The sequence below is a fragment of the Rhincodon typus genome, chromosome 9, assembly GCF_021869965.1.
Source record: "Rhincodon typus isolate 14 chromosome 9, sRhiTyp1.1, whole genome shotgun sequence".
Lineage (NCBI taxonomy): Eukaryota > Metazoa > Chordata > Chondrichthyes > Orectolobiformes > Rhincodontidae > Rhincodon > Rhincodon typus.
Window position 1 is genome coordinate 27,857,931 of NC_063340.1, and position 27,930 is coordinate 27,885,860.

Here is a 27,930-nt window from a genome sequence, read left to right on the forward strand (position 1 = left end):
GTTCATGTAGACCAGTTGGCTGCGTATCCTATATGCCTTTCCAGCCAACATTTGTGTCATGTACAAGCTATTTTAGTTTCATTGTAATTTCCTCTGTGAATTACTGTAAAATTGGCATATGAGTCAAACAGATCCACACCACCTTCTCTACTTGCACTGAATGTCTAACATTAAGACATTGAGCAAAGTATATAGTCATAAAATAAGTTAGAAAAATATGGAATGTAGTTCCACAGACAAAATAGTTTTGATTCCCTAAATGGGTATGTTCTCTTTTTAAACTTTGTAACTGAAATGCTCTTCTCTCCCATAGGCACTGGGAAATCATGAATTTGACAATGGTGTGGATGGCCTTTTGTACCCATTTCTTCAGAATGTTACTTTTCCCGTGCTGAGTGCAAATATAAAAGCAGATCAGCAGTTATCACCAAGCATCATGGGCTACTATGAACCATATGTGATCCTAAATGTCGGTGGGCAAAAGATCGGTGTGGTTGGGTACACCACCAAAGAAACCCCAATACTTTCAAGTCCAGGTGGGGACCAGTTGAAGCTGAGGTTCAGTGTTACAGAGTGTTGAAAAAGCCACCAATTCTTTTTAATGTATATTCCAGGGCTGCACCTATTATTCGAGGATGAGATTGAAGCTCTGCAGCGTGAAGTTAACAAACTCACAACTCTGGGAGTTAACAAGATTATCGCCCTAGGTCATTCAGGTTTTGAGACGGACAAACAAATTGCAAAGAAAGTGAAAGGTGTTGATGTTGTAGTAGGAGGACACTCCAACACTTTTCTTTACACAGGTAAACTTTTCAACTAATTTTGTCCATTAGTTGCATTGAAATTATGGAATACCGCAGAAGGATTTGTCCATTGTGCCTATGCCAGCTGTTTGAAAGAGCTGCCAGTTAATTCCAATCACTTACTCTCCCCTCATAGACTAAAACATTATTTGCCTTCCAGATGCTTGCAAATTCACTTTTAAGATTGACTACTGAATCTCCCTCCATCACAATTTTAGACAGTACTTTCTAGATTAAAACAACTCATTCTGTAATAAAGTCCATGTACAAAACAGTATACAAATTACATATTCCACGTAACATATTGTTCTTAATATCACCCAATTGCACCTTGACCTTATGTAGTCTGCCTAATTCAACGTTAGTTGAAATGTCATGGTCTGTAGACATAGTCTTAAGCTATAGGGGCAATTATTTAATTCCCCATATGAAAGCAACTGATGTACATTCTGAAATAACAATGTGTGGAGCTGGATGAGCACAGCAGGCCAAGCAGCATCAGAGGAGCAGGAAAGCTGACGTTTCGGGCCTGGACCCTTCTTCAGAATTGGGGAAGAGGAAGGGGATTCTGAAATAAATAGAGAGAGAGGGGGAGGCGGATGGAAGATGGATAAAGGAGCAGATAGGTGGAGAGGAGATGGAAAGATCATGGAGGCGGGGATGAGGCTGGTAAGTAGGAGGTGGGGGTGGGGTTTGAAGTGAGAGGAGCGGATAGGTGGGAGAAAAGACGGACAGGTCAAGGAGATGGGGACGAGCTGGGCTGGTTTTGGGATGAGGTCGGGGGTGGGGATGAGCTGGGCTGGTTTTGGGATGCGGTCGGGGGCAGGGAGATTTTGAAGCTTGTGAAGTCCACATTGATACCATTGGGCTGCAGGGTTCCCAAGCGAAATATGAGGTGCTGTTCCTGCAACCTTCGGGTGGCATCGTTGTGGCACTGGAGGAGGCCTGGGATGGACATGTCGTCCAAGGAGTGGGAGGGGGAGTTGAAGGGGTTCGCGACTGGGAGGCGTAGTCATTTGTCATGAACTGAGCGTAGGTGTTCCACAAAGCGGTCTCCAAGCCTCTGCTTGGTTTCCCCGATGTAGAGGAAGCCACATCGGGAACAGCGGATACAATATACCACATTAGCAGATGTGCAGTTGAACATCTGTTTAATGTGGAAGGTTTTCTTGGGGCCTGGGATGGAGGTGAGGGGGGGGGCATAGGGATAGGTGTAGCACTTCCTGCAGTTGCAGGGAAAAGTGCCAGGGGTGGTGGGGCTAGTAGAGAGTGTGGAGCAGACAAGGGAGTCATGGAGAGAGCGGTCCCTCTGGAAGGCAGATAAGGGTGGGGAGGGAAAAATGTCCTTGGAAGTGGGGTCAGATTGTAGGTGGCAGAAGTGGCAGAGGATGATGCGTTGAATCTGGAGGTTGGTGGGGTGGTTAGTGAGGACGAGGGGGATTCTGTTTTTGTTGTTATTGTGGGGAGGGGATGGTCCAGGGGAACTTAAGGTTGGGGTGGGAAGATATTAGTGAAGTGGATGAACTGTTCGAGCTCCTCACACAAAAAAAGCGGCGCCGATACAGTCATCGATATAACAGAGGAAGAGGTGGGGGATGGGGCCAGTGTAGCTGCAGAAGAGGGACTGTTCCACGTATCCTCCAAAGAGGCAGGCATAGCTTGGGCCCATGCATGTACCCATGGGCACCCCCTTTGTCTGTAGGAAGTGGGAGGAATTGAAGGAGAAGTTGTTAAGGGCGAGGAAGAGTTCAGATAAGCGGATAAGGGTGTCAGTGGAGGGGGACTGGTCGTGCTTGCAGGACAGGAAGAAGCAGAGGGCCTTTAGGTCATCTGCATGGGGAATGCAAGTATATAGAGACTGGACGTCCATGGTGAAGATGAGGTGTTGGGGACCAGGGAATCAGAAGTTTTGGAGGAGGTGGTGGGCGTGGGTAGTGTCACGGATGTAGGTGGGAAGTTCCTGGACCGGGGGGAGAAAATGGAGTTGAGATAAGTGAAGATAGGTTCGGTGGGGCAGGAGCAGGCGGAGACAATGGGTTGACCAGGGCAGATGTGTTTGTGGATTTTGGGAAGGAGATAGAAACGGGCAGTGCGGGGTTGGGGAACAATGAGGTTGGAGGCTGTGGGTGGGAGGTCACCTGAGGTGATGATGTTGTGGATGGTCTGGGAGTGGGGTCATGATCAAGGGGGCAGTAGGAGGAGGTGTCAGAGAGCTGGCGCCTATCCTCGGCGATGTAGAGGTCAGTGTGCCATACACTGCGCCACCCTTGTCTGAGGGTTTTATAGTGAGGTTAGGGTTGGAGCGGAGGGAACGGAGGGCTGCATGTTCTGTGGGGGAGAGGTTGGAGTGGGTGAGAGGGTTGGAGATGTTGAAGCGATTGATGTCTCAATGGCAGTTGGGTAGGAAGGAGGGTTGGTGTCCGGGAGGATGAGGTGTATTGGAGGTGGGGGAAGGGGTCAGTAGAGGGAGGGCTAGGCTCACGGTTAAAGAAGTAAGCGCAGAGGCGGCAGATAAACTGTTCAACGTCCAAGCGTGAGCGGTATTCGTTGATGTTAGGGTGGAGGGGGATAAAGGTGAGTCCTTTACTGAGGACTGACCGTTCGTCCTCAGTAGGGGGGAGGTCTGGGGGGATGGTGAAGACTCGACAGGGCTGGGTGCTAGTGTATACTCTGGAGCTGGTGGCTGTGGAGGCGGTGGGCGGAGCGGTGTCAGAGGTGGGCGCAGTGGTGTCGGGCAGGGATGTAAATTCTGGCTTGCATGGTCAGGCATCTGAATCTCCAATATCTGCTTTGAGATGGGAGGAGATGAAAGTCACTGATTGAACTCCAAAGTCTAGCAATTGCCCTTGATGTACCTCATGATAAGCTTTGGATATCTTCCAGCTGAGTGCCACAGAAGAAACTGTGATCCCTGTTTGTGGTGCCTGATTCACTAGCACTTTCATTTTGTCTTTTAAGTTTATCTTATACAACTTACTAGTAGCCAAGAAGATAGATATCAGCATTAGTAAAGTCAGGCAAATCTTCCACTTCAGTCATTTGTTGAATCATGAAACTTTTCAACATGGCTAATCAGCTGTACTACCTCAGCCAGCTTTTAATCCAGTCTCGTCCACCTGCCTTTTCCTAATATTTTTCAATTTCTCTGGCAAATATTTACTCACTTTACTTTTAAAAGTCACCGTGAGTTCTGTTTAGACCCCTCTTTGTACTGCTACATTTATATCTTGCATAAAATAAATCTCCTAATTTGTTGATTCATTTATGACTCTGACCATAAATTTACACCCGCTTGTTAGTGATCAGCGAACAGTTTGGCAAAGGTTTTTTCATGGTTTACTTTATCAAAATGCTTTGCAATTCTAAACACTGATGGGTGAAATTCCAAAAATCCTCAAGAAACTCAGCACCGTCCAGAACATAGCAGCCTGCTTGTTGGCACCCCACTCACCACAATGAACTCCTAACACCAACCACAAGATGCACTGCAGTAACTCATCAGGGCTCTTTCAACAGCACTTTTCAAACTTGCAACAGCTACTACCATTAAGGGGAAGTGCATCAGATGAATGGGAACACCCCACCTGCATTTTCCTAGCTACCATCAGTTCTGAGGAAGAGTCACCAGACCCAAAACATTAACTTTGATTTCTCTTCACAGATGCTGCCAGACCTGCTGAGCTTTCCCGGCAACTTCTGTTTTTGTTTCTGATTTACAGCATCTGTAGTTCTTTCAGTTTTTATGGGTTCAATACTGAAGGCCCGCAGTGTCAAGGGCCCAGTTTAGGGTTGCTTGATATGTTTCACTGTTGACCCATTTAGCATGGTGACAGTGCTGTACAGCATGAAAGATATTGTTAAAACCCTGATGATTTTTCATTATTTCTGTTTAATTTTTTTTATCAATTTGGTTTACAACTATGAACTGGGAGCTAAGAATGACTTTTGGACTAAGGCTTACAGCTTATGTTAAAAGGAAAACAGGCCAAAAAAGTTTTTATCCTTGAGGCCAGGCCTGGTGGTTAATTGCAGGCTGGTTCTTGATCAAAAGTTCTGCGAATGCTTTGTCGCCAGGGAAACAGATAGCAGAAGTTGGCTATTAACGAGGTCAGTACCTGGGAATTGGTTCCAACAAGTCAGGAAAATACTTTTATGCTCAAGCAGATGGCAGATGTTGAGTGGTTATTGGGAACTCATAGAGCTGATGGTTGGTTTGTCTGTCAGGGAGCGAATTGTGTTTTGGACTGTTTTGGAAAAAAGGAAACTGGTGGCTGATGCCACAGCATAAAGATTTGAAAAAGCCCCCTGCCTAATCTCCCATGGGCAACTCTTGGAGGCTCAGAGAAGACAAAACTAAGTTATAAGTATTATTGAGTGAACTGAAAAGGTGACTCTGATCAATGTCTTTAGAAAATCAACCAAAGAACAATCATCTATGACTGTGGAACAATGCGTCATGTAAAGTATTTAAATAATCTGGCCAATTTTATTTTCTTTTATTTATGCCATAGCTGTTTCTGTCTTTGTGTGAATGTGGTTGAAAAGAAAGGGTTTTGGATTTAAAGAGTCGACCAGTTAGATTACTTCAACTTGCTCCACTGAAGTTGCGATATTGTTAATAAATTATTTTTGTTTGTACCTGAAACAAAAGACAATGTCGGGAATTGATTTTTTACAGAAGCTGGGATTGGTTTTTCAAAAGTCTGGTTAGGAATCATTAAGGTCAGTTTTGAGGGTCTTTTGTAGGTTTTAACTTTACTGTGTTGAGAATATAGAGATAGAAAGGCTGATATGGTTTGGCTCGCTGTCTCTATTGTAACAATAACATCCGTGTGAAGGTGGAGACTTTCTCTCCACAAAGACTGTGCACAGTGGTCACTCCAACTGATATTACCATGGATGCAATAAGTAGGTTGATTCGATGTAGTAGATGAGGCCTAGTAGATATTTCCCTTTTTTTGGTTCCCTCACCACCTGCTGCTGATCCAGTCTAGCAGCTTTGTCCTTTTGGTCTCAACTACTTGTTCAGTAGTGGTGCTGCCAAGTCACTTAGTGATGGACATGGATGTCCTTCATCCACAAGATTTGATAGAGTCTGGAGTCAGTGTTGCAGACTCTCAAAGCAACTCTTTCCGACCTGGTATACAAATGTGGGACAGGACATAACCAGGGATGATGATGGCAGTGTCTGGGACATTGTAAAGTATGATTCCATGAATATGGCTCTAACAGGCTGTTGCTTGATTAGTCTGTGAGACAATTTTCCCAATTTTGCCTTGTTTAACCATACCAGCCGACTCATGGCATTTACCACTGACCACAATAATTAGACCATAACAGCCAAAGATTTGGTGGCTATGACATTCTTTCCAGAGTGCAAAACATAACTGAAAGCACCCATTTCATCACCAAGGCACAATACAGCAGTCAGGGGCATTTATTAACTGGAAGGGCCACCATTTACTCAATGTCTGTGACCACTAACCGTAAGGAGTATCCATAATTCTTATATTCTAGTACTAGGTGTTTCTCCCTAATGAGAGAGGAGCCCTAAGGTCTGGTAAGACAATGGTGATTTACTATGAATTATAAAGTCACTGATGTTTATGAACACTGTGGTGCAGTGTGGTGTGATATCCCCATTTGTAGCTGTGTTGGAGACATAAGAACATATGAACTAGGAGCAGGAGTAGGCCATCCGGCCCCTCGAGTCCGCCCCACCATTTAATAAGATCATGGCTGCTCTTTTTGAGACGTAGCTCCACTTACCCACCCACTCACCATAACCCTTAATTCCTTTACTGTTCAAAAATTTATCTAGCCTTGCCTTAAAAACATTCAGCGAGGTAGCTTCAACCGCTTCACTGAGCAGGGATTTCCACAGATTCACAACCCTTTGGGTGAAGAAGTTCCTCCTGACCTCAGTCCTACATCTGCTTCCCTTTATTTTGAGGCTATGCCCTCTAGTCCTAGTTTCACCTGCTGGTGGAAACAACCTCCCTGCCTCCACTTTATCTATTTCCTTCATAATCTTATATGTTTCTATAAGATCTCCCCTCATTCTTCTGAATTCCAATGAGTATAATCCCAGTCTACTCAGTCTCTCCTCATAATCCAACCCTCTCAACTCTGGAATCAACCGAGTGAATCTCCTCTGCACCTCCTCCAGTGCTAGTATATCTCTTCTCAAGTAAGGAGACCAAAACTGCACACAGTACTCCAGGTGTGGCCTCACCAGGTCCCTATACAGCTGCAGCATAGCCTCTCTGTTTTTAAACTCCATCCCTCTAGCAATGGCAGACAAAATTCCATTTGCTTTTTTAATTACCTGCTGCACCTGCAATCCTACCTTCAGCGATTCATGCACAAGGACACCCAAGTCTCTCTGCACAGCAGCGTGCTGCAATTTTTCACCATTTAAAACATAGTCCATTTTGCTGTTATTCCTACCAAAATGGATGATCTCACACTTATCAACATTGTACTCCATCTGCCAGGCCTTTGCCCACTCACTTAGACTATCTATACCCCTCTGCAGACTTTCAGTGTCTTCTGCACACTTTGCTCTACCACTCATCTTAGTATCATCTGCAAATTTTGACACACCACACTTAGACCCCAACTCCAAATCCTCTATGTAAATTGTAAACAATTGAGGTCCCAACACTGATCCCTGAGGCACACCACTAGCCACTGACTGCCAACCAGAAAAACACCCATTTACCCCTACTCTTTGTTTTCTCCTGGTCAACCAATCCTCTATCCATACTGTGCAACTTTATCTTATGTAGCAGCCTTTGGTGTGGCACCTTGTCAAATGCCTTCTGGAAATCCAGATACACCACATCTACAGGTTCCCCATTGTCCACCATGCAAGTAATGTCCTCAAAGAATTCCACCAAATTAGTTAAACATGACCTACCCTTCATGAATTCATGCTGGGTATTCCCAATGGGACAATTTATATCCAGATGTCTTGCTATTTCTTCCTTAATGATAGATTCAAGCATTTTCCCCATTACCGAAGTTAAGCTAACTGGCCTATAGTTACCTGCTTTTTGTCTACTTCCTTTTTTAAACAGTGGTGTCACATTGGCTGTTTTCCAATCTGCGGGAACCACCCCAGAGTCCAGTGAATTTTGGTAAATAATTACAAGTGCATTTGCTATTTCCCCCATCACCTCTTTTAGTACCCTGGGATGCATTTCATCAGGGCCAGGAGACTTGTCTACCTTTAGCCCCATTAGCTTGCCCAGCACTGCCTCCTTAGTGATGATGATAGTTTCTAGGTCCTCACCTGCTATAACCTTCTTGCCATTAGTTTTCGACATGTTATTTGTGTCTTGCACAATGAAGACCGACACGAAATAACTGTTTAATGTCTTAGCTATTTCCTCATTCCCAGTTATTAAATTGGCCTTCTCATCCTCTAAAGTACCAATGTTTACCTTCGCCACTCTTTTACGATTTACATATTTATAGAAACTTTTGCTGCCTGTTTTTATATTCTGAGCTAGTTTACTCTCATAATCTATCTTACTTTTCTTTATAACTTTTTTTTGTGGCTTTCTGTTGGCCTTTAAAGATTTCCCAGTCTACTAGTTTCCCACTACTCTTTGCTTTTTTGTATGTGTTTTTTTTTCAATCTGATACTTTCCTTTATTTCCTTAGACATCCATGGCTGGCTCTTTCTTTTCCTACAGTTCTTCCGTATCACTGGAATATACTTCTGCTGAGCACTGTGAAAAATCATTTTGAAAGTCCTCCACTGTTCCTCAATTGACCCACCATAAAGTTTTTGCTCCCGTTCTACCTTAGCTAACTCTTCCCTCATTCCTTCATAGTCTCCTTTGTTTAAGCACAGGACATAGGTACTGGATTTAACCTTCTCACGCTCCATCTGTATTTTAAATTCGACCATACTGTGATCGTTCCTTCCGAGAGGATCCCTAACTGTGAGATCATTCATTATTCCTGTCTCATTACACAGGACTAGATCTAGGATAGCTTGCTCCCTTGTAGGTTCCATTACGTATTGTTCAAGGAAATTATCGCGGATGCATTCTATGAAACCCTCCTCAAGGCTTCCATGACCGACCTGGTTTGACCAATCGATATGTAGATTAAAATCCCCCATGATAATTGCTGTACCATTCTTACACGCATTAGCTATTTCCATGTTTATTGCCCGCCCCACCACGATGTCATTATTTGATGGCCTATAGACCACACCTATCAGTGACTTCTTCTCCCTGCTATTCCTAATTTCCACCCAAATGGATTCAACATTTTGTTCAGTAGAACCTATATCATCTCTCACTACCGCCCTGATATCATCCTTAAAAATCAGAGCAATACCACCTCCCTTACCTTCCTGTCTGTCCTTCCGAACAGTTTGAGACATGCTACTCTTGTTCTCCTCCCTTGTTTGCAACAGCATAGGCAGCCATCTTCTGGTCAGTTGAAGCCAATGAAGACTCTGGCATCATGGCAGCCTACTAAACAGTGGCAGGGAGCCCCTCGATAGCCGTAGCACTATTGCAATTTTTTTTTCTTTTTTCATTCATGGGATGAGGGCATCACTGGCTAGGTCAGCATTTATTGCCCATCCCTAATTGCCCAGAGGGCAATTAAGAGTCAACCACATTGCTCTGGGTCTGGAGTCACATGTAGGCCAGACCAGGTAAGGATGGTTGTTTCCTTCCCTAAAGGACATTAGTCAACCAGATGGGTTTTTCCTGACAATCAGCAATGGATTCATAGTCATCATTAGATTCTTAATTCCAAATATTTATTGAATTCAAATTTCACCATCTGCCTTGGCAGGATTCGAACCCAGGTCCCAAGAACATTATCTGGGTTTCTGGATTAGCAGTCCAGTGATAATACCACTAGGCCATTGCCTCCCTAAAGAGTGGCATAGGAGAAGCTGTACTAAAAGAAAAGTTGGAGTGCAGGTCAGTAATTTACTGGGCATGCCCTCCAAGACAGTTGCCAGTTTGTCCATGGGGGAAGCTATGCGCTGACAGCCTGGATAGATACTTCCAAAGTCCATGACAGAACACACAACCCCTCTGGTATCTCCTGCACCCAGTTCATACTGGACACGCGGCATCCGTCACCTTTTTTATGGACGATTCCAGATAATTATCTGACTGGGACTCCACATCTAGCTGTCCTCTAGCCTTCCTCCATCTGCTTTATCTCAGCCTCCAGCAACTGCAGGTGCAACTGAATGCTTTCACCAGATTGTGGTGCTCTGACTCCCAAGGTATGATTCCCTTCCCTGGTGTCAGGGAACTGCAACAATTGTTTATTCCTGCCTGTCGCAAAAGCAAAATGGGTAAGAAGGCCAATCCATGGCTTACAAAGAAAATGAGATGGTATCCGATCCAAGGAAGAAGCATACAGATTGGCCAAGAAAAATAATAAATCTGAGGATTGGGAGCAGTTTATAATTCAGCAAAGAAGGACCAAGGGATTGATTAAGAAGGGGAAAATTGAGTACAAAAGTAAGATTGTAGGAAACATGAAGACTGACGCTAAGAATTTCTATAGAGACATGAAGAGAAAGAGATTAGTAAAGACAAATGTAGGTCACCTATAGACAGAAACGGAGGAATGTATAATAGGATACAAAGAAATGGCTGACAAATTGAATGCATACTTTGGTTCTGTCTTCACAAAAGAGGATACAAATCAGATACCAGAATAGTTTGCAAGATTTTGTGAGAGGGAAGAACTGAGGGACATCAATATTAATAGCGAAATGGTGCTGGGTAAATTGATGGGATTGATGGCTAATAAATCCCGAGGGCATGATAATCTATATCCCAGAGTACTTATGGAAATAGCTCTAGAAATAATGGATGCATTGGTGGTCATCTTCCAGGATTCTATAGACTCTGGAACAGTCCCTGCAGATTGAAGGGTGGCTAATGTGACTCCAATATTCAAAAAGGGAGGTAGAGAAAAAACATGGAATTATAGAATTTGGGGCGGCACGGTGGCTCAGTGGTTAGCACTGCTGCCTCACAGCGCCAGGGACCTGGGTTTGATTCCACCCTCAGGTGACTGTCTGTGTGGAGTTTGCACATTCTCCCCGTGTCTGTGTGGGTTTCCTCCGGGTGCTCCGGTTTCCTCCCACAGTCCAAAGATGTGCAGGTTAGGTGGATTGGCCATGCTAAATTGCCTGGAGAGTTCAGGGATGTGTAGGTTAGGTGGGTTATAGGGGGATGGGTCTGGGTGGGATGCTCTGAAGGTCGATGTGGACTTGTTGGACTGAAGGGCCTGTTTCCACACTGTAGGGATTCTATGATTCTATGATCTATTCTAGACTGGTGAGCCTAACATCAGCAGTGAAGAAAATTCTCAAATCCATTGTCAAGGATTTTACAGCAGAGCATTTAGAAATAATGGCAGGATCAGACGAAGTCAGCATGGATTTATGAAGGGGAAATCATGCTTGACAAATCTGTTGGAATTCTATGAAGATGTAACTAGTAGAGTTGACAAGGGGTAACCAGTCGATGTAGTATATTTGGTCTTTCAGAAAGTGTTTGACAAAGCCCCAAATAAGAGATTAATGTGCAAGAATAAAGATTGGGGGAAGTGTATTGAGATGGATAGGAAACTGGTTGGCAGAGAGAAATCAAAGAGTAGGAATTAATGGGCCCTTTTCAAATTGGCAGGCAGTAACTAGTGGGATGCCACAGGGATCGGTGCTGGGACCCCAGCTATTCACAATATGTATTAATGATTTGGATGGAGGGAACAAAAGGTAACATCTCAAAGTTTGCAGATGATGCCAAGTTGGGTGGGAGGGTGAACTGTGACAGGGATGCAGAGATCCTTCAGCATGATCTTGACAGGTTGGGTGAGTGGGCAAATCAATGGCAGATGCAGTATAGTTTGGATAAATGTGAGGTTATCCACTTCAGAAGCAAAAACAAGACAGCAGATTACTACCTGAATGGCTGTAAATTGGGAGAGGGGAGTGTGCAGCAGGCCCTGGGCATCCTTGTGTACATTTGAAGGAGATGTGTTAATAGTACACAACACCCCTCACAACCTTATTTCCCTAGGGCCTTCTTGCTATTTTGCCTGTGACAATGGACCAGCTCCACACGGTGGGGAGTTCCAAAATCACCAGCTCTACTGACATCAGGCAAACCACTCCATCTTTGCACTTTCATAGACATTCTTTTAAAAATTAATTTCTGGGGATGGGGCTCTGCTGGCAAAGCCAGCATTTATCATCCATTCCTAATTATGGTTATGCTGGAACTGCATAAAATGTTGGTTAGGCCAAAACTAGAATATTGCGTGCAGCTCTGGAACCCGCATTATCAGAGGGATGTAATAGCACTGGATAAGGTGCAGAGGAGATTTACCAGGATGTTGCCTGGACTGGAGAGTTTTCACTATGAAGAAAGATTGGATGGAATTGGGGTTGTTTTCTTTAGAGGAGATTGAGAGAAGACATGATTGAGAAGGGCATAAATGGGGTCAACAAAGAAATCTTTCCCCTTGATGGAGTGATCAATGACCAGGGATGTAGATTTAAGGTAAGAGGCAGAATGTCTAGAGGAGATGTGAGGGAAAAGCTTTTACACCCAGCGGGTGGTGGGAATCTGGAATTCACTGCCTATATGGGTGATAGAGGAGAAACTCTCATGACATTTGAAGTCTTTAGATGTGCACTTGCGATGCCAAGGCATTCAAGACTTTGGGCCAAGTGTTGGAAAATGGATTAGAATTGTTTCGGTTGTTTTCGACTGCTGCAGACGTGATGGACTGAAGGGCCTTAATCTGTGCTGTAGATCTCTATGATTCTAATTGCCATTGAGGAGGTAGTGGTGAGCTGTCTTCTTGAACCACAGTAGTTTAATTGATGGAGGTAGAGCTGCAAATGACATTAGGGAGGGAGTTCCAGGATTTGACCCTGTGATCCTGAAAGACAACAATATATTTCCAAGTCAATGTAGTGTAGCCACAACCTTTAATATCCTGGAAGGCACCCCATCAGGTCCAGGGGATATATTGGCCTTTAGCCTCATTAGTTTCCCTAGCACTCCTTTACTAGCGATTATTTATTTCATTTATTTCCTCTCCCCAGTTTCCCCTTGAATGTTTAGTAGTTTTGCAGTATAATGAGCATCTCCTAGCGTGCAGAGGTTTGGTTTAGCTTCGCTGTCCAGATAGCTGGTTTGTGACGTAGAGTGACTACAAAAGCATGGATTCAATTCCTCCACTGGTTGAGGTTACCATGAGGGATTCTCTTTCTCAACCTCTCCCCTTTGCCTGAGGCTTGGTGACCTTCAGGTTAAATCATCACCACTAGTCATCTCTCTCTATTGACAATGAAGCCCAACATTTCTCATATCCTCTTTCCTATCCTTTTTCCCCTGGATTCTCTTACCAATCAAGAATCCATCTCTTCCCTAAATATACACAAGGACTCTGCCTCCACAGTTCTCTGTGGCTAGAAGTTCCAAAGACACTCAACCCTCTGAGAAGAAATTCCTCCTTGTCTCAGTATTAAGTTTGGTGCCCCTTTATTCTGAGACTGTGCTCTCACATCATCTTGTCAGCAATTCCTGACAAGGCCCTTAAGAATCCTGTATATTTCAAAATGATCACCTCTCATTCTTCTAAATTCCACTGAGTAGAGTCTCAAACTGTTTAGCCTTTGCTCATAAGACAGTCCTTCCACACCAGGGATCATCCTAGTGAACCTCCTGTAAATTGTCTCCAATGAAATGATATCTTTCCTTGAACAAGGGGACCAAAACTGCTCATGATACCCCAGATGTGGTCTCACAGGCACTTTGTGCAGTTGCAGTAAGACTTTTCCACTGTTATATTCCAAACCCCTTGAATTAAGGACCAATATTCCATTAGCCTTCCCATTACCTGTGTGCCAGCTTTGTGTTTTGTGCACAAGTACCCCCAAGTCTCTGTGTTGTAGTTTTCTGCAGATTTTCTCTGTTTAAATAATATTTTGTTCTTTTGTTCTCCATTCTAAAATTAACTTCACATTTTTCCACATTATAATCCACTCGTCAACTTTTTGCCCACTTACTTAACCTATCAATATCTGTCTGTAAACTGTTGGTATCCCACTCACAGCCTGGCTTTCCACCTATTTTAATGCCATCTGAAAACTTGGCAACAGTACATAGACTTCCTTCCTCCAAGTCATTAATACATATTGTATACAGTTGCAGTACCAGCAGTGACCCCTGTTGAAGCCGACTGGATACAAGATGCCAACCTGAAAAAGAATCCCATCTGAGATAACAAGGTGTACAGCTGGATGAACACAGCAGACCAAGCAGCATCAGAGGATCAGGAAAGCTGATGTTTCGGGTCTAGACCCTTCTCCTGCTGATATACTACTCCCAACACCATGGGCTCTCATCTTATCACTTAACTTTTTGTGAAGTACCTTTGTTGAAAGCATCCAGAAGTCCACATACATTTATTGGTTCCACTCTGGTTGAGACTTCTTTGAAAAAGTCTAATAAATTAGTCAGACATGATGTTGCTTTCGTGAAGCAATACCAACTCTGCTTGATTCGATTATGATTTTCCAAATGTTCTGCTATTACTTAGAGTCCTACAGCATGGAGACAGGCCCTTTGGCCCAAATTGGCCCATGCTGATCAACATGTCCATTCTCGCTATCCACATTTTCCCTGCACTTGGCCCATATCCTTCTAAACCTTTCCTATCCAAGTATTCACTCAAATGTCTTTTAAATCTTGTTAATGTACCCACCTCAACCACTTCCACTGGCAGCTCATTCCATATGCGTACCAACCTGTGTTCTAAAAAAAAGTTGCCCCTCAAGTTTCCGTGTATTCTTTCCCCTCTTATAACTGATGCCCTCTAGTCCTCTTTTCCCCAACCCTGGGAAAAAGACTGAGTGCATTCACCCTATCCATGCCTCTCATGATCTTATGCACTTCTATAAGATTCCCCCCTCAGTCTCTTACGCTCTAAAGAAAAAGTCCTAGCTTATCCACCCTCTCCCTATAAACTCAGTCCCTTGAGTCCTGGCAACATCCCTGTAAATTTCTTCTGCACTCTGTCCAGCTTAATAATGTCTTTCCTATAGCAAGGTGACCAAAACCGAACACAATATTCCAAGTGCGGCCTCACCAACGTCCTGTACAACAGCAACATATCTTCCCAACTTCTATACTCAATGCCCTGACTGATGGCCAGTGTGCCAGAAGCCTTCTTCACTGCCCTGAGAACCATGCATCTGAATTCCAATGTCCCTCTGTTCCAGTACACTCCTTAAGGCCCTATAATTCACCATGGAAGTCCTACCTTGATTTGGCTTACCAAAATGCAACACCTCACATTTATTTATATTAACCCTCATTTGCCATTTCTCGGCTCACTTCCCCAGCTGATCAAGATCCTGCTGCAATTTCTGATGACTTTACTCACTGTCCAAAATACCACCTATTTTAGTGTCATCCACAAACTTACTAATCATGCCTTATACACTGTCATCCAAATCATTGCCATAGATAACAAACAGCAACGAGCCCAGCACCAACCCATGAGGCACACCACAAGTCACAGGCCTCCAGTCCGACAAGCATCCTTCCACAATTACTCTCGGCTTCCTACCGTCAAGCCAGTTGTATATCTAATTTGCTATCTGTCCCTGGATTCCATGCAATCTAACCTTCCAGAGCAGCCTACCATGTGGAACCTTATCAAAGGCCTTATTGAAATCCATGTAGGCTACGTCTACTGCCCTGCCCTCATCAACCTTCCTGGTCACTTCATCAAAGAATGCTAACAGATTTGTGATGCATGATCTCCCATGCATAAAGTCATGTTGACTACTCCTAATCAAACCCTGCCTTTCCAAATGCATGCATGTCTTATCCCTCAGAATCTTCTCAAATAAATTACCTACCATAGATGTTTGGCTTACTGGTCTATAATTCCCAGGTTTTTCTTTGCAGCCCTCCTTGAAAAGGGGCATAACATTCGCTACCCTCCAGTCTTCCAGGACCTCAGCTGTGGGTAACGATGATGCAAATATTATCAGCCAGGGCCCCCGCAATTTCTTCTCTAGCCTCTTGCAGAGCTCTTGGATATATCTGGTCAGGACCAGGAGATTTATCCAACTTCATACATTCTGATACGTTCAACACCTCTACTGTGAGACTGACTGTCCCCAAGATATCACCACTAACTTCCCCAAGTTCCCAAGTCTTCATATCTTTCTCCACGGTAAACACAGAAGAAATTTCATTGAGGACCTTGTCCATCTCCTGCGGTTCCCCACATACATGCCTACTTTGGTCCTTGAGGGGTCCTATTTTCTCTCTAGTTATTCTTTTTGCTTTAATATACTTAAAGCATTTCTTTGGATTCACCCTAATCTTCTCAGCCAGAGTTATCTCGTGCTTCTTTTTTGCACTCCTGATTTCCTTCTTCATTAACCTTCTGTATCCCCTATATGCTTCCAGGGATTCCGTTGATCCTGAACCATGCCTCCTTCTTCTGGTCAAAGCCTTGATATCTCTTTTCATTCAGGGTTCCCTACTCCTCCCAACCTTGCCCTTCACCGTCACAGGAATATATAGACCTTGAACTCTAGCTATCACACTTTTAAACGCCTCCCACTTGCCAGAGGCTCTTTGCCTGTAAACAAACTACTCCAATCAACCCCCGCAAGCTCCTGTCTAATTCCATCAAAATTCGCCTTGCCCCAATTTAGAACTTGGAATCTATGGACCGGTTTTGTCCTTCTCCGTAACTATTTTAAAATTAATAGAACTATGGTCACTGGTCTCAAAGTGCTCCCCTGCTATCACCTCAGTCACCTGTCCTGCCCTATTTCCCAAAAGTAGGTTGAGTTTTGCCCTTTACCTAGTAGGACCCTCTATGTACTGCTTGAGGAAAGATTCTTGAACACATTGAACAAATTCCACTCCATCTAAGCCCTTAACACTATGGCTGTCCCAGTCTGATAGGAAAATTAAAATCCTCCACTGTGACAACCATATTGCTCCTGCAAGTCTCCTTGTGTATTTGTTCCTCTAATTCCTGTTGACTATTTGGGGCCCATAGTACAACCCCAACAATGTAACCATCCCCTTCTTATTTCTTAGCTCCACCCACAAAGCCTCACTGGCTGATTCCTCCGTTATTTCATCTCTGGCTACTGCTGTGATACTTCCCTTAATCAAAAATGCAACTCCCCCTCCCTTCTTACCTCTACCTCTGTGCCGGCTAAAGCACCTGTACCCTTTAGCTGCCAGACCTGTCCCTTCCTTAGCCATGTTTCTGTTATAACTATAATATCATATCCCAGTCCCACGTACCAATCCACACCCTAGGTTCCTCAGTCTTACCTGTCAACCTCTTGCATTGAAATGGATTCAATTTAATCCAACAGGCATTCTTCGCTCCCTGTTTTGTTCCAGCCTGACCTGTCTCTTCAGCTTGCTGTTTCTGATTACTGTATCTCCTTCCATCCGCACATTTGTCTCCCTGCTGTTGAGGATCCCACCCCCTGCCAACTTCCTTAATAATGATTCCAATACTTTTCCAACTAAAGATGTTAGCCTACTCGGCCTATAGGCTACTTGATCAGAATCCAACAATTTTTTGGAAAATTACAACCATTGCATCCACTGTCTTTGTAGCCACTTCTCTTAGGATCCGAGGATGCAAGCCATCAAGGCCAAGGGACTTGTCTGCCTTTAGCCCCATTAGTTTGTGTAATACTACTACTTCAGTGATGGTTATTATACTTAATCCCTCCCCTTTTTTTTAGTATTAATGATATGTTTAAAGTGTCTTTGACTATAAAGACCAATATAAAATATCTATTTAATTCCTCTGCCATTTCCTTCTCCCCCAAAACCATTTCCCCGAATTCAGTTTCAAAAGGGCTTATGGGCAGCATGGTGGCTCAGCGGTTAGCACTGCTCACAGCAACAGGGATCTTGGACAGCTGGCTGTGTGGATTTGGAGTGAACTCCCTGTGTCTTTGTTTTCTTTGGGTGCTCCAGTTTCCTCCCACAATCTAAAGATGTGCAGGATCGGTGGATTAGGCATGGGAAATGCAGGGTTACAGGGACAGGGTAGGGGTTGTGGATGGGATGCTCCTTGGAGGATCAGTGTGGACTCAATGGACCAAATGGCCTGTTTCCATACTCTAAGGCTATGATTCTAAATTTGCTTTGACTTCTCTCTTCCATTTTATATATTTAAAGCTCTTATTGTCAGTTTTTGTATTCCTTGCTAGTTTGCCCTCAGTTTATTTTCTGCTTTTTATGATCTTTTCAGTCATCCTTTGCTGGATTATGAATTTATCAGAGTCTGCTATTACTGACTTTGGCCTCCTTTTTATATGCTTTTTCTTTCAACATAATGCACTCCTTAACTTCACTGGTTAGCTATGATTAGTCAATCCCTCTCTTAAAACCTTTTCTCCTAACTGGGATGTACTTTTGCTAAGAGTCATGCATTACCTCAAGTGTATGCCACTGCTTGCTTACACTCATTCCTGCTAATCTATCCGCCCAGTTTGCTTTAGCTAATTCTATCCTCATTTCTATGTAATTCCCTTTATTTAAGTTGAACACAGTTGTTTCTGACCATGTATTTCACTTAAACTAAATATTAATTCTATCACATTATGATCACCACTTCTGGGGGCTGTTTTACTTTGAAGTCATTTATTAAACCTGCTGCATTACCCATTAGCAGATCAAGATAGCCTGCTTCCTGATTAGTTCTGTAACACATTGCTCTAGGAAGCTTTCTGTAATGTACTCTATGAATTCATTGTTGTAGCTACACTTTCCAATTTAATTGATCCAATCATCATGAAGATTAAAGTCACCATAATTATTGCTTTATTCTTTTTACATGCACGTATTGTTGATTTATAGCCTTTAGCACAGAGTGGCTATTGTTTGGATGTCTGTACACTATTCCTACCAAGATATTGCCAGGTTTTACCTCCAACCAAGTGAACTCTACATCATCTAAGCCTAGATCTGAAAAGTGATACATTAATATAATATTCCTTTTCTTTCTCCTGATACTCACAATGAATTATTAACTTGTTTTTTGCTTCTGGAATTGAAGGATCAAACAAAGGAATAAATAACTGTCAGCCTGAGGAAAACACAGAATCCTTAACCTTTCATAAACAGCGGCATAAGAGTACGAAAGGAATATAATGCTTAAACTTTACAAATCACCAGTTAGGCCCAAGCTACTGTGTTGGTTCAGTTGTGGGTTTCACACTTTAAGAAGAGTCAAAGGCTTCAGTACAGAGGAGATTTACTAGACTGATACCAGGGATGACTTTAGTTCTGTGGCGAGATGGGTAAAGGGAGGAATGTGGATGTGAGAAATGTCAGATCAGCCACATCGTATTGAATGGCGGAGCAGGCTCAAGGGACTGAATGCTAGCTTCATGTTCGTATTTCGTATAGACTATGGAAGTTGGGATTATTTCCCTTAAAACCAAGGTTAAGGGGAATTTGAAAGGAAATGTACAAATTGAGAAGTTTTGACCAGATGGATAGAAAATGTTTCCACCGTGAGGATGATGGGTAATGAAACGTAGAATTGTAAGCTAATTTGTGTAGCATCCAAGAAACTATCATTGATTGTCATAAAACTCCACCTGGTTCATTAATGTCTTGAAGGAAAGAAATCCCCCATCCTTACCCTGTCTGGCCTACATGTGACTCTAGACCACAGCAGATAGGTTAGTGCAGACTCAATGGGCTGAAGGGCCTGTTCTATGGTATATGACTTTTGACATTGCAGTCAACCCTTACCTGCCCTCTGAAACATCTTAGCAAGTCACTCAGTTCAAGGACAATTAAGGATGGGCAATAAATGCTAGGCTTAATTGACAGAGACACCCACATCCATGAAAAAGCAGAAAAAACTGAGAACAAAGGTGAAATAAGAAATAATGGACAAAAAAGCCAGGGAAGATGAGAATTTTTTTTTTGCACAGAGCTAATGTTATCAGGAATGCATTGCCAGAAAGGTGATAAAAATGGATTCACTAGTAACTTTTAAAAGGAAATGTATCTCCATTTAAAATGAAAGAAATTTGCAGAAGTCTGGGCAACAGCAAAATCACAAAATAATTGGATATTTACAGCAAACTTTGTTTTAACTGGGACCTTATGAACTGGCACTCTGAATAAACCAACAAAAATTATATACCTGAAATTCTGGAAGCTTACTTTATTATTGTGATTTTTGTTGAGGGTACAAGTGAGAAGGCTCTCTGCTGGTAAGTATTATTTAAGGCAAAGTTGCATTATTATTTAAGTGATTTATGCTGTAAATAAAGTTTAACTGTATATACACCCTGCATTACATTTATATTTTTTAGTATGTGTTTTTATTACTGATTATGTGGACCTCTTGATTAACCAGCATACTCCTGGTTCCATAGGTGCCGACTAATAAAGTCTGCTGTATTTCAATTAACTAACATAGACTTGGTGAGCTGAATGAATATAGTTCTCTGACTATATAAGGCAAATAATAGATCTTAATTTTTGCTGCCTCTGTATGCTATACTTATGGCAATGTTTGCTTTCACTTAACAGGCACACCTCCTTCTAATAATAACCCTGTTGGTCTTTATCCTTACTGGGTAAAATCAGATGATGGCAGAAATGTCCCTGTGGTACAGGCCTATGCATATGGAAAATACCTTGGACATCTAAAAGTGACATTCAATGATAAGGGAGTGGTGACCAAAGCTGAGGGAAATCCAATATTGTTAAACAGCAGCATTGCTCAAGGTAATGTGACAAGTGCACATTTCAAATGGTAGATTATTCATTGCATCAAAATATTTGAATTTTCGAAGCAACTTATCAAAGTGGTGCATTTTGAGTTTTGATAAATTGTAACTGAAAGAATTCTCAGACAGGATTTAAATGCTGAATGATTGGTGTTTATGCTGAGTGTTATTTGAGGAGGATTGACTTTGTCTCCTGCACCAGATATTTCAATTTTCCTCAGTTTTACATCCAGTCATTGTATTTGATAGTGGTCCTCATGGGATAAACCATGTAATTTTATTTTCTCTTCATTTTGTATTTTATTTCTTTGTATTTACAATATATTATTGAGGTAAGAGTTGTGGGATAGATATTGGCCAGGTTAAGAAATCCCACCTATTTATACAATAGTGCCAGGTGACCTGTGCATAACCTAAGACAGCAGAGTCAACTCAGACAAAATTGTTATGGCTTACGACAAAGTGCATAAGTTATAAGAATACAGCCTTCTACTCCAGTGCCGAATGGTCTTTCTGAAGGAAGAGATAAACTTCAGTTTTAGGAGGCTATTTTGTTACTTCAAAAATGCACTGCTAGCACAGGGAGCATGATGCTTAATGTTGTAAGTGAATGTAGACTGGTTGCATGGGGACATTGGGAAGTGAGAGGCTGGGAGCAGCATTCCCTCTAATGTTCTTACCAGCTGTGTAGGCCTTAAAGGCCCATGCATGGCTGCAACTTCCAGAACTGCAAGTCAATATTGCGATTGGTGTGCTAACATCATCCTGCAATGTACAAAACATTGGAGCAGCTGCATGTGTGTATAGTCGAGAGGAAACATTTGCTGGGAGCTGCTGAAAGAGGAGTGCTCACTGTCACCTTTCATCTTGGAAATCAAGAGCGCGCAATGAGATGAATATGGCTGTGACCACACTTGAATTGAGCGGTGTAAGTGATTCAACCTGTGAGGGAGAGCATTGCACCACACACCATTCAGAGGACTTTTAAAATGGAAACAACATTGGTCATATACCCCTGAAAGGTCTAGCGCAAAGGTCAGTGGGAAGCATACTTACTGAGTACTCTGCAATGTTGGCCCTCTTTGAAGGTGGCACCTCCTTGGCACAGCTGCTGCTGGACAACTCTTTAGCAGCTAAACCTATGTGCACAAAGGAATCCAAACATTCTGGATCGTTGTCAAGAAGGTCGTGAGGTACCTGTTACACACAAAGCCAAATGTACACATTGTTCCCCCTGATTGTAGCTGATATCATTGGGTCTGAGCGCACACCTCAATCCATGGAGCCTCATGTTTGGCTGTGAAAATGCATAGAGCACTTAAAAAGAGAGACTCAAACAGATTCATGAAAGTTACATGCAACGATATTTATGTACACATTCAGAAAAAACAAGATAGCCTTTTTCACCTGTGCCACCAATTCACCCTCATAATATTTTTCTGTTTTCTCTCTCTCTCCCTTATATCTAAAATGGGTCCTGGGTGCCACAGCTGGATTTGGGGGTGTCCAGCTCTGCTGTAGGCCCTGGAGCACTGGCAGGGTAACCCTGGGGCCGCTCGTGTCTAGATGCATCAGACAAACCGCGGGTTGTCTTGTCAGTGTGGTTCATCATCCAGCTGGGTGCCTCCTGGAACTGTCATGTCTTCTTGTGAAAAAAGGGGAGCCTGGACTATGCCTGGTCCCTGTGCTGCCATGCCTTTGGTCCTAGAGACCAATGGGTGGGGTGATAGAGTGCAGATATATTCTGCTGTCCAGTAGACCACTGCACCTGGTTTTCCAAGGCAGCTGCAAACCTATCCATGAAGGCAGCCTGGCTGTCATTTGACTCGCTGCATTGATTTAGTTTCTGGGCAAGGATAGCCATTGTCTCCCACATACCTGTCTGCCACTGCCTCTCCTCTCCTCCCTGTGCGCTTGGATGAAACTCCTGACTGCTAAAATCACCCGTTCATCTCCTGTCTGTGCTTGAGCAGGTGACTAGTCTCCAGTAGTCCTCTGAGTGCCAGCTGCCTGATCCACCTCTTTCTTGCCAGCTGCAGAGCTGTTGCAATTAAGTGCTCACCAGATTCTGCACTGTCACCCTCTACCACAACGATTCCTACCATGGTGTCAGTATCTGGGTTGGTGGTTTGCAAGAGATAACTTTGCTAGTGCTTCTTCTGAGGCCTCCGTACTCTTTTCTCCTTAGAGATCAAGGAAGGGGTTTCATGGGTCATGGAGCGAGTCTTTCTACAGAGGTTCAAGGTAGTCTTGTGGAGTCTGCAGACAAACGAAAGGAAACATTGTGGACAGTGGTTGTAAGTGGTATCCAGTGACTGAGTGATACAGGGGTTGATGGAAGAGCAACAGTGGCATGCAGGGTGGTGTCACAGCGGGCCGCTGATCTTTCAGTGATTAGGGTCTTCTCCTGTGAGGGACAATATTATAGTCTTGTACAGGAACTGATTATTATTTCAATGAAAAAAGACTGCGGAAAGCTACGGAACAGAGGAATTTAGGAGCCCTTGTCCGTGAATCTCAAAGCTGGTTTCCAAGTTTATCAAGTAATCAGAAAGGCAAATGGAATGTTGTCCTTTATTCAAAGAAAATGGAATATGAAGTAGGGAGATTTTGCTAAAATTATACAAGGCACTAGTCAGACTACAGCTTTGAGTCTCTTATCTAAGAAAACATATTCTCTCGTAGGAGGCAGAACGGAGAATGTTCATTAGGCAATCCCAGGTTTGGAGGGACTGTCTGGAGGAGATTGAGAAAGTTGGGCCTGTACTCGTTGCAGTTTAGAATGAGAAGCAACCTTATTGAAACATACAAGATTCTTCAGGGACTTGACAGATTAGATGCTGAATGGTTGTTATTCCCTTGTGGGAGAGTCTGGAACCAGAGGGCATAATCTCAAAAAAGGGTCGCTGTTTTAATATAGATATGAAAAGAAATTTCTTCTCCGAGAATGGTGAATCTGTGGAACTCCTTCCTGCAAAGGGCCATCATTATGTGTATTCAAGACTTGAGATTTTTAATTGGTAAGGGAATCAAGTCTTATGGGGAAAAGGCAGGAAAGTGGAGTTGAGGATTATCAAATCAGCTGTGATCTGACTGAATGGTGGAGAAGACTCGATGAGCTGAATGACCTCTTTCTGCTCCTACATCTTACAGTCTTATGGTAGCTAAGGAGCCTGATGTCAGGCACCCCTTGAACCATCAGGCCTCTTTGTACCCTGTTATAGGCTGTCTTCTCCTGCAATGAGAATAATGGGGAGAATGAGTGAGATTACAGTGGTTGATGTGGCTTTTAGTGCTGGTGCATGTGGGGTAAAAATGGTGAGATCAACTGAAGGACTAAAGAGGCAGCACAGAGGACTTGCAGGGTTAGTGCTGTGGGAGCCTGGGCAAAAGCAGTGAAGGAAGCTGAACAGGTATAGCATGAGTCTTGGTGGGAGATGGGTACAGTGGCAGAGATACAGTGCATCAGAGGTGACGGTGGGAAGAATATGGCACTTACTCTGGCAGAGCTTCTGGCTTTTGCTCTGCACCACTGAGATGGCATTGACCTGGGCAGTAACCACAAATTTGACTGGCAAGGTGTGGCGACATGGCTGCCTCTGACGGTCCTCTAAGAGGATGGCCCTCCTCTGCATCGCCGTATCCATCAGCACCTTTGTGATGAATCATGGTCCCATATTCCCCTTCTCTGCCATCTTGTGGATGCAGCCTTTAATGAGCTAGGGAGCTTTGGAATGCCAATGCTTGCCCAGATTCATTGTAGCATTTTAAAGATGGCATGAGCACAGGAAATTTCTTTCAGCAGATATCTGCTGAGTGGCAAGTTATTCTGTGGAAGGAGTGGAAACTAAACATGAGACATGCCATGGGGGCAGGGTCGACAATCATCATAGATCACATCATAGAATCTCTACAGTGTGGAACCAGGCCCTTCGGCCCAAGTCCACACCGAACCTCAAAGCATCTCACCTAGACCTACCCCAGTATAACCCACCTAAGCTACACATCCCTGAACACTACAGGCAATTTAGCACGGCCAATCCACCTAGCATGCACATCTTTGGACTGTGGGAGGAAACCATAGCACCCACAGGAAACCCACACAGACACAGGGAGAATGTGCAAACAACACACAGCCAGTCACCCGAGGGTGGAATCGAACCTGGGTCCCTGGCGCTGTGAGGCAGCAGTGCTAACTACTGAGCCACCATGCCACCTGTGCTGACAACAGTGCGTTAGGCGGAATAAAGCAAGAAAACTCGCAAGCCTCATGATGACAAGCCTTCCAGAAGTCTCAACATAGGATGCAGCCACACTCTTTTTGAAAGTGCTTTGAAGCATGGTCACTGTCATGATCTAAAAAAAAATTCTGTTTCTGGAAGTTTGCAGTCAGCATATTGGACTGCAATATTACAATAGGCTACTGGGGAAAACTCCTTCACTCTTCTTCAAAATACTGTTGTGCATTCTTTTACATTTATCCATGTAGGCGAATGGGACCTCAGTTTAACACCTCATCCAAAAGACGATGCCTCCAACAGTGCAGCTCTCCCTCAGTACTGCACCATGTGTCAGCCTTCTGTGCCAATCCAGGGCCTGAACCCACAACCTTTTCAAAGGCTGAGAGAGCTACTCATTGACACATGTCTGAGTGTTACAGACACGGTGATATCAGAAGAAACATGAAACAAAAGCACCACTTGGCCTGGTCATAAAAGATCCTGCGGCACTCTGACAACTCTGCAATTCTCTACATCTGATTTTTCGTGCATCTCTGATTTTATTCACTCCATCATTGGTGACTAAGTTCTGGAATTCCTTCTCCAAATATTTCCAGCTTTCGCCATCTCTTGCTCCTCCTTTTAAAACATTTCTTGAAACAAAGCTCTTTGACCTAAGCTTTTGGTTCAAATATTTTGTTGTGATTTGATGTTTGATAATGCTTCTGTGAAATCCCCTGGACTTTTACCAAATAGAAGCATGATATAAATGCAAACACCAGTTAGTTTTTCAAACAGCAGGATAGTTCTCTCCAGAGCAAGAAAAGACAAAACTATTAAAATATCATTTAATTCCAACAAATGGCATTAAATTTTTGTCTCCTGCCTTACATATAGATGAGATACTGCTGGCTGATGTGAACAACTGGAAAAAAGCACTTGCCAGTTTTGGAAAGGACTACATTGGGAAAACATTGGTTTATCTGAATGGAACCACAGAGGAATGCAGGAATCGGGAATGCAATATGGGGAATTTAATTTGTGAAGCCATGGTAAGAAATGTTTGTGTGGCCAACCTCTGTGCCATTTATTTCAAAAATATGAAACCAGCACTAGGAAAAATAATGCTAAAGTAGAGCAGCTGACATGTAGAATATTCACCACAGTTAACCAGTCACAACTATCACCTTGTGGAAAATACCATTTTGGCTTTTTGTGGGAGGAATATTCACAAAGGGACACAATTAGTGTCCTTTTGCTCAATATGTTTTTTTTTCCTAATTTCCTTGATAGTCTTTTCAAACTGAGTGAACAGCTATAGGCAGTTGGTCAAAATTTGCCATTGGATTAGACAAGACCTAAACTTGGAGACTGGTAGTAGATGTCTCTGGCCAGAGGAGACTTGGCACTTTTTGCCGAACTCCCACTCAGCTGGACATGCCCACTTTGGGAAAGAAAGTGGTGTACTCCTTTGCATTTGGGGCAATATTTATTCCTTAACCAGCACACGTAAAACAGATAATCTGGTATTATCACATTACTGTGGGGCTTGCTGTTTGCAAACATAATTCCTTGAAAGTGGAGTTGCAGGTAGACAGGGTGGTGAAGAAGGTAGTTGGCATCCAGTGGTCAGTGCATTGAGTATAGGAGTTGGGACATCATGTTGCACTGTACAGGACATTGGTGAGGCCACTTTTAGAATACTGAGTTCAGTTCTGGCCTCTGCTAGAGGAAAGGTGTTGTTAAACTTGAAAAAGTGCAGAAAAGATTTACGAGGATGTTGCCAGAACTAGTGTGTTTGAGCTATAGGGAGAGGCTGGATAGGCTGGGGCTTTCTCCCCTGGAGCATCAGACGCTGAGAGGTGACCTTATAGAGGTTTATAAAATCATGAGGGGCATGGATAAGGTGAATAGCCAAGGCTTTTTTTCCCAGGGTAGGGGAGCCCAAAACTAGCGGTCATAAGTTTGAGTTGAGAGGGGAAAGATTTAAAATGGATCTTATGGGTGACCTTTACATGCAAAGGGTGTGTGTCTATGGAATGAGCTGCCAGAGGTGAGTACAATTACAACATTTAAAACGCAAGTGGATGCGTACATAAATAGGAAGGGTTTAGACGGATGTGGACCAAATGCTGGCAAATGGGACTAGATCAGTTAAGGATATCTGGTCAGCATGGATGTGTTGGTCCAAAGGGTCTGTATCCGTGCTGTATAACTCTACGACTCTATAAGCAGTATGTGGCTATCTGATATAATTTAACTAAATAGGGAAAGGGTTACCTTCAGATCATCCTGTTTGTTCAGGTGATAAGTACATTGTACAGTAAGTGATAAAGATGCCTTGTGTTTCAACTTCATTTTGATTTAGCCCCCTGTCTATCTCTCCTTCATCTCTGGTGGTTTACATTGCCCTTAATGGACTTTGCACATAAAATTATTCTATTGGAAAATATTAGTGATTTACTGATGGTGGTTAATAGATAAAAACCATGGGTGATTTGGTGATTTTTTTTGGGTGGGGTGATGTCAGTTGTGTAAGAGCACTTTCTGTATGATTTTTAAAAAAAAGACATCTCCCTCACTGCTCATCTCTGAAAGATGAAAATGTATATAAGGTTTTAGAGTAGATTTATAGCTCAAGTTGTGGATGTTGTGGTTGGTTGGCTCGCCAAGCTGGTTCGTTGTTCCGCAGACATTTCATTACCCTGCTGGGTAACATCAGTGCAGCCTCCAATGAAGCGCTGTTGTGTTTTCCCGCCTGGTATTTAAACTCTGGAGTCCGTTGAGCTGGATTACCTCACTTCTGGTTTTCCTTCACAATGGAGTGTATATCCATCAGTAAACACATAGAGCTAGACCCTATATACACTCCATTGTGAAGGAAAACCGGAAGTGAGGTAATCCAGCTCAACAGACACCCCTGGCTCCCAGCTAAATTACATCTTGATTTTAAAATTCTCATCCTTGTTTTCAAATTCCTCCTTGGATTCATCCTTCACTATCTCTGTAATCTCTTCCTACTCCTAGATATCTGTGTTCCTCTAATTGTGGTCTCTTGTGCACTCAGAATTAT

The 27,930-nt window shown here is 43.2% G+C and overlaps 1 protein-coding gene across 4 annotated transcripts in view; it reads left to right on the plus strand.

Moving 5' to 3' along the window:
• Positions 1-27,930, plus strand: part of nt5e (5'-nucleotidase, ecto (CD73)) — an 80,821-nt gene that overhangs the window by 40,091 nt on the left and 12,800 nt on the right. For all 4 annotated transcript variants that reach the window (XM_048601420.1, XM_048601422.1, XM_048601419.1 and 1 more), the window contains 4 exons: positions 314-536; positions 615-803; positions 20,438-20,635; positions 25,755-25,909. In XM_048601420.1, coding sequence (XP_048457377.1) covers positions 314-536; positions 615-803; positions 20,438-20,635; positions 25,755-25,909 — 765 coding nt within the window. The remainder of the gene's footprint in view (positions 1-313; positions 537-614; positions 804-20,437; positions 20,636-25,754; positions 25,910-27,930) is intronic.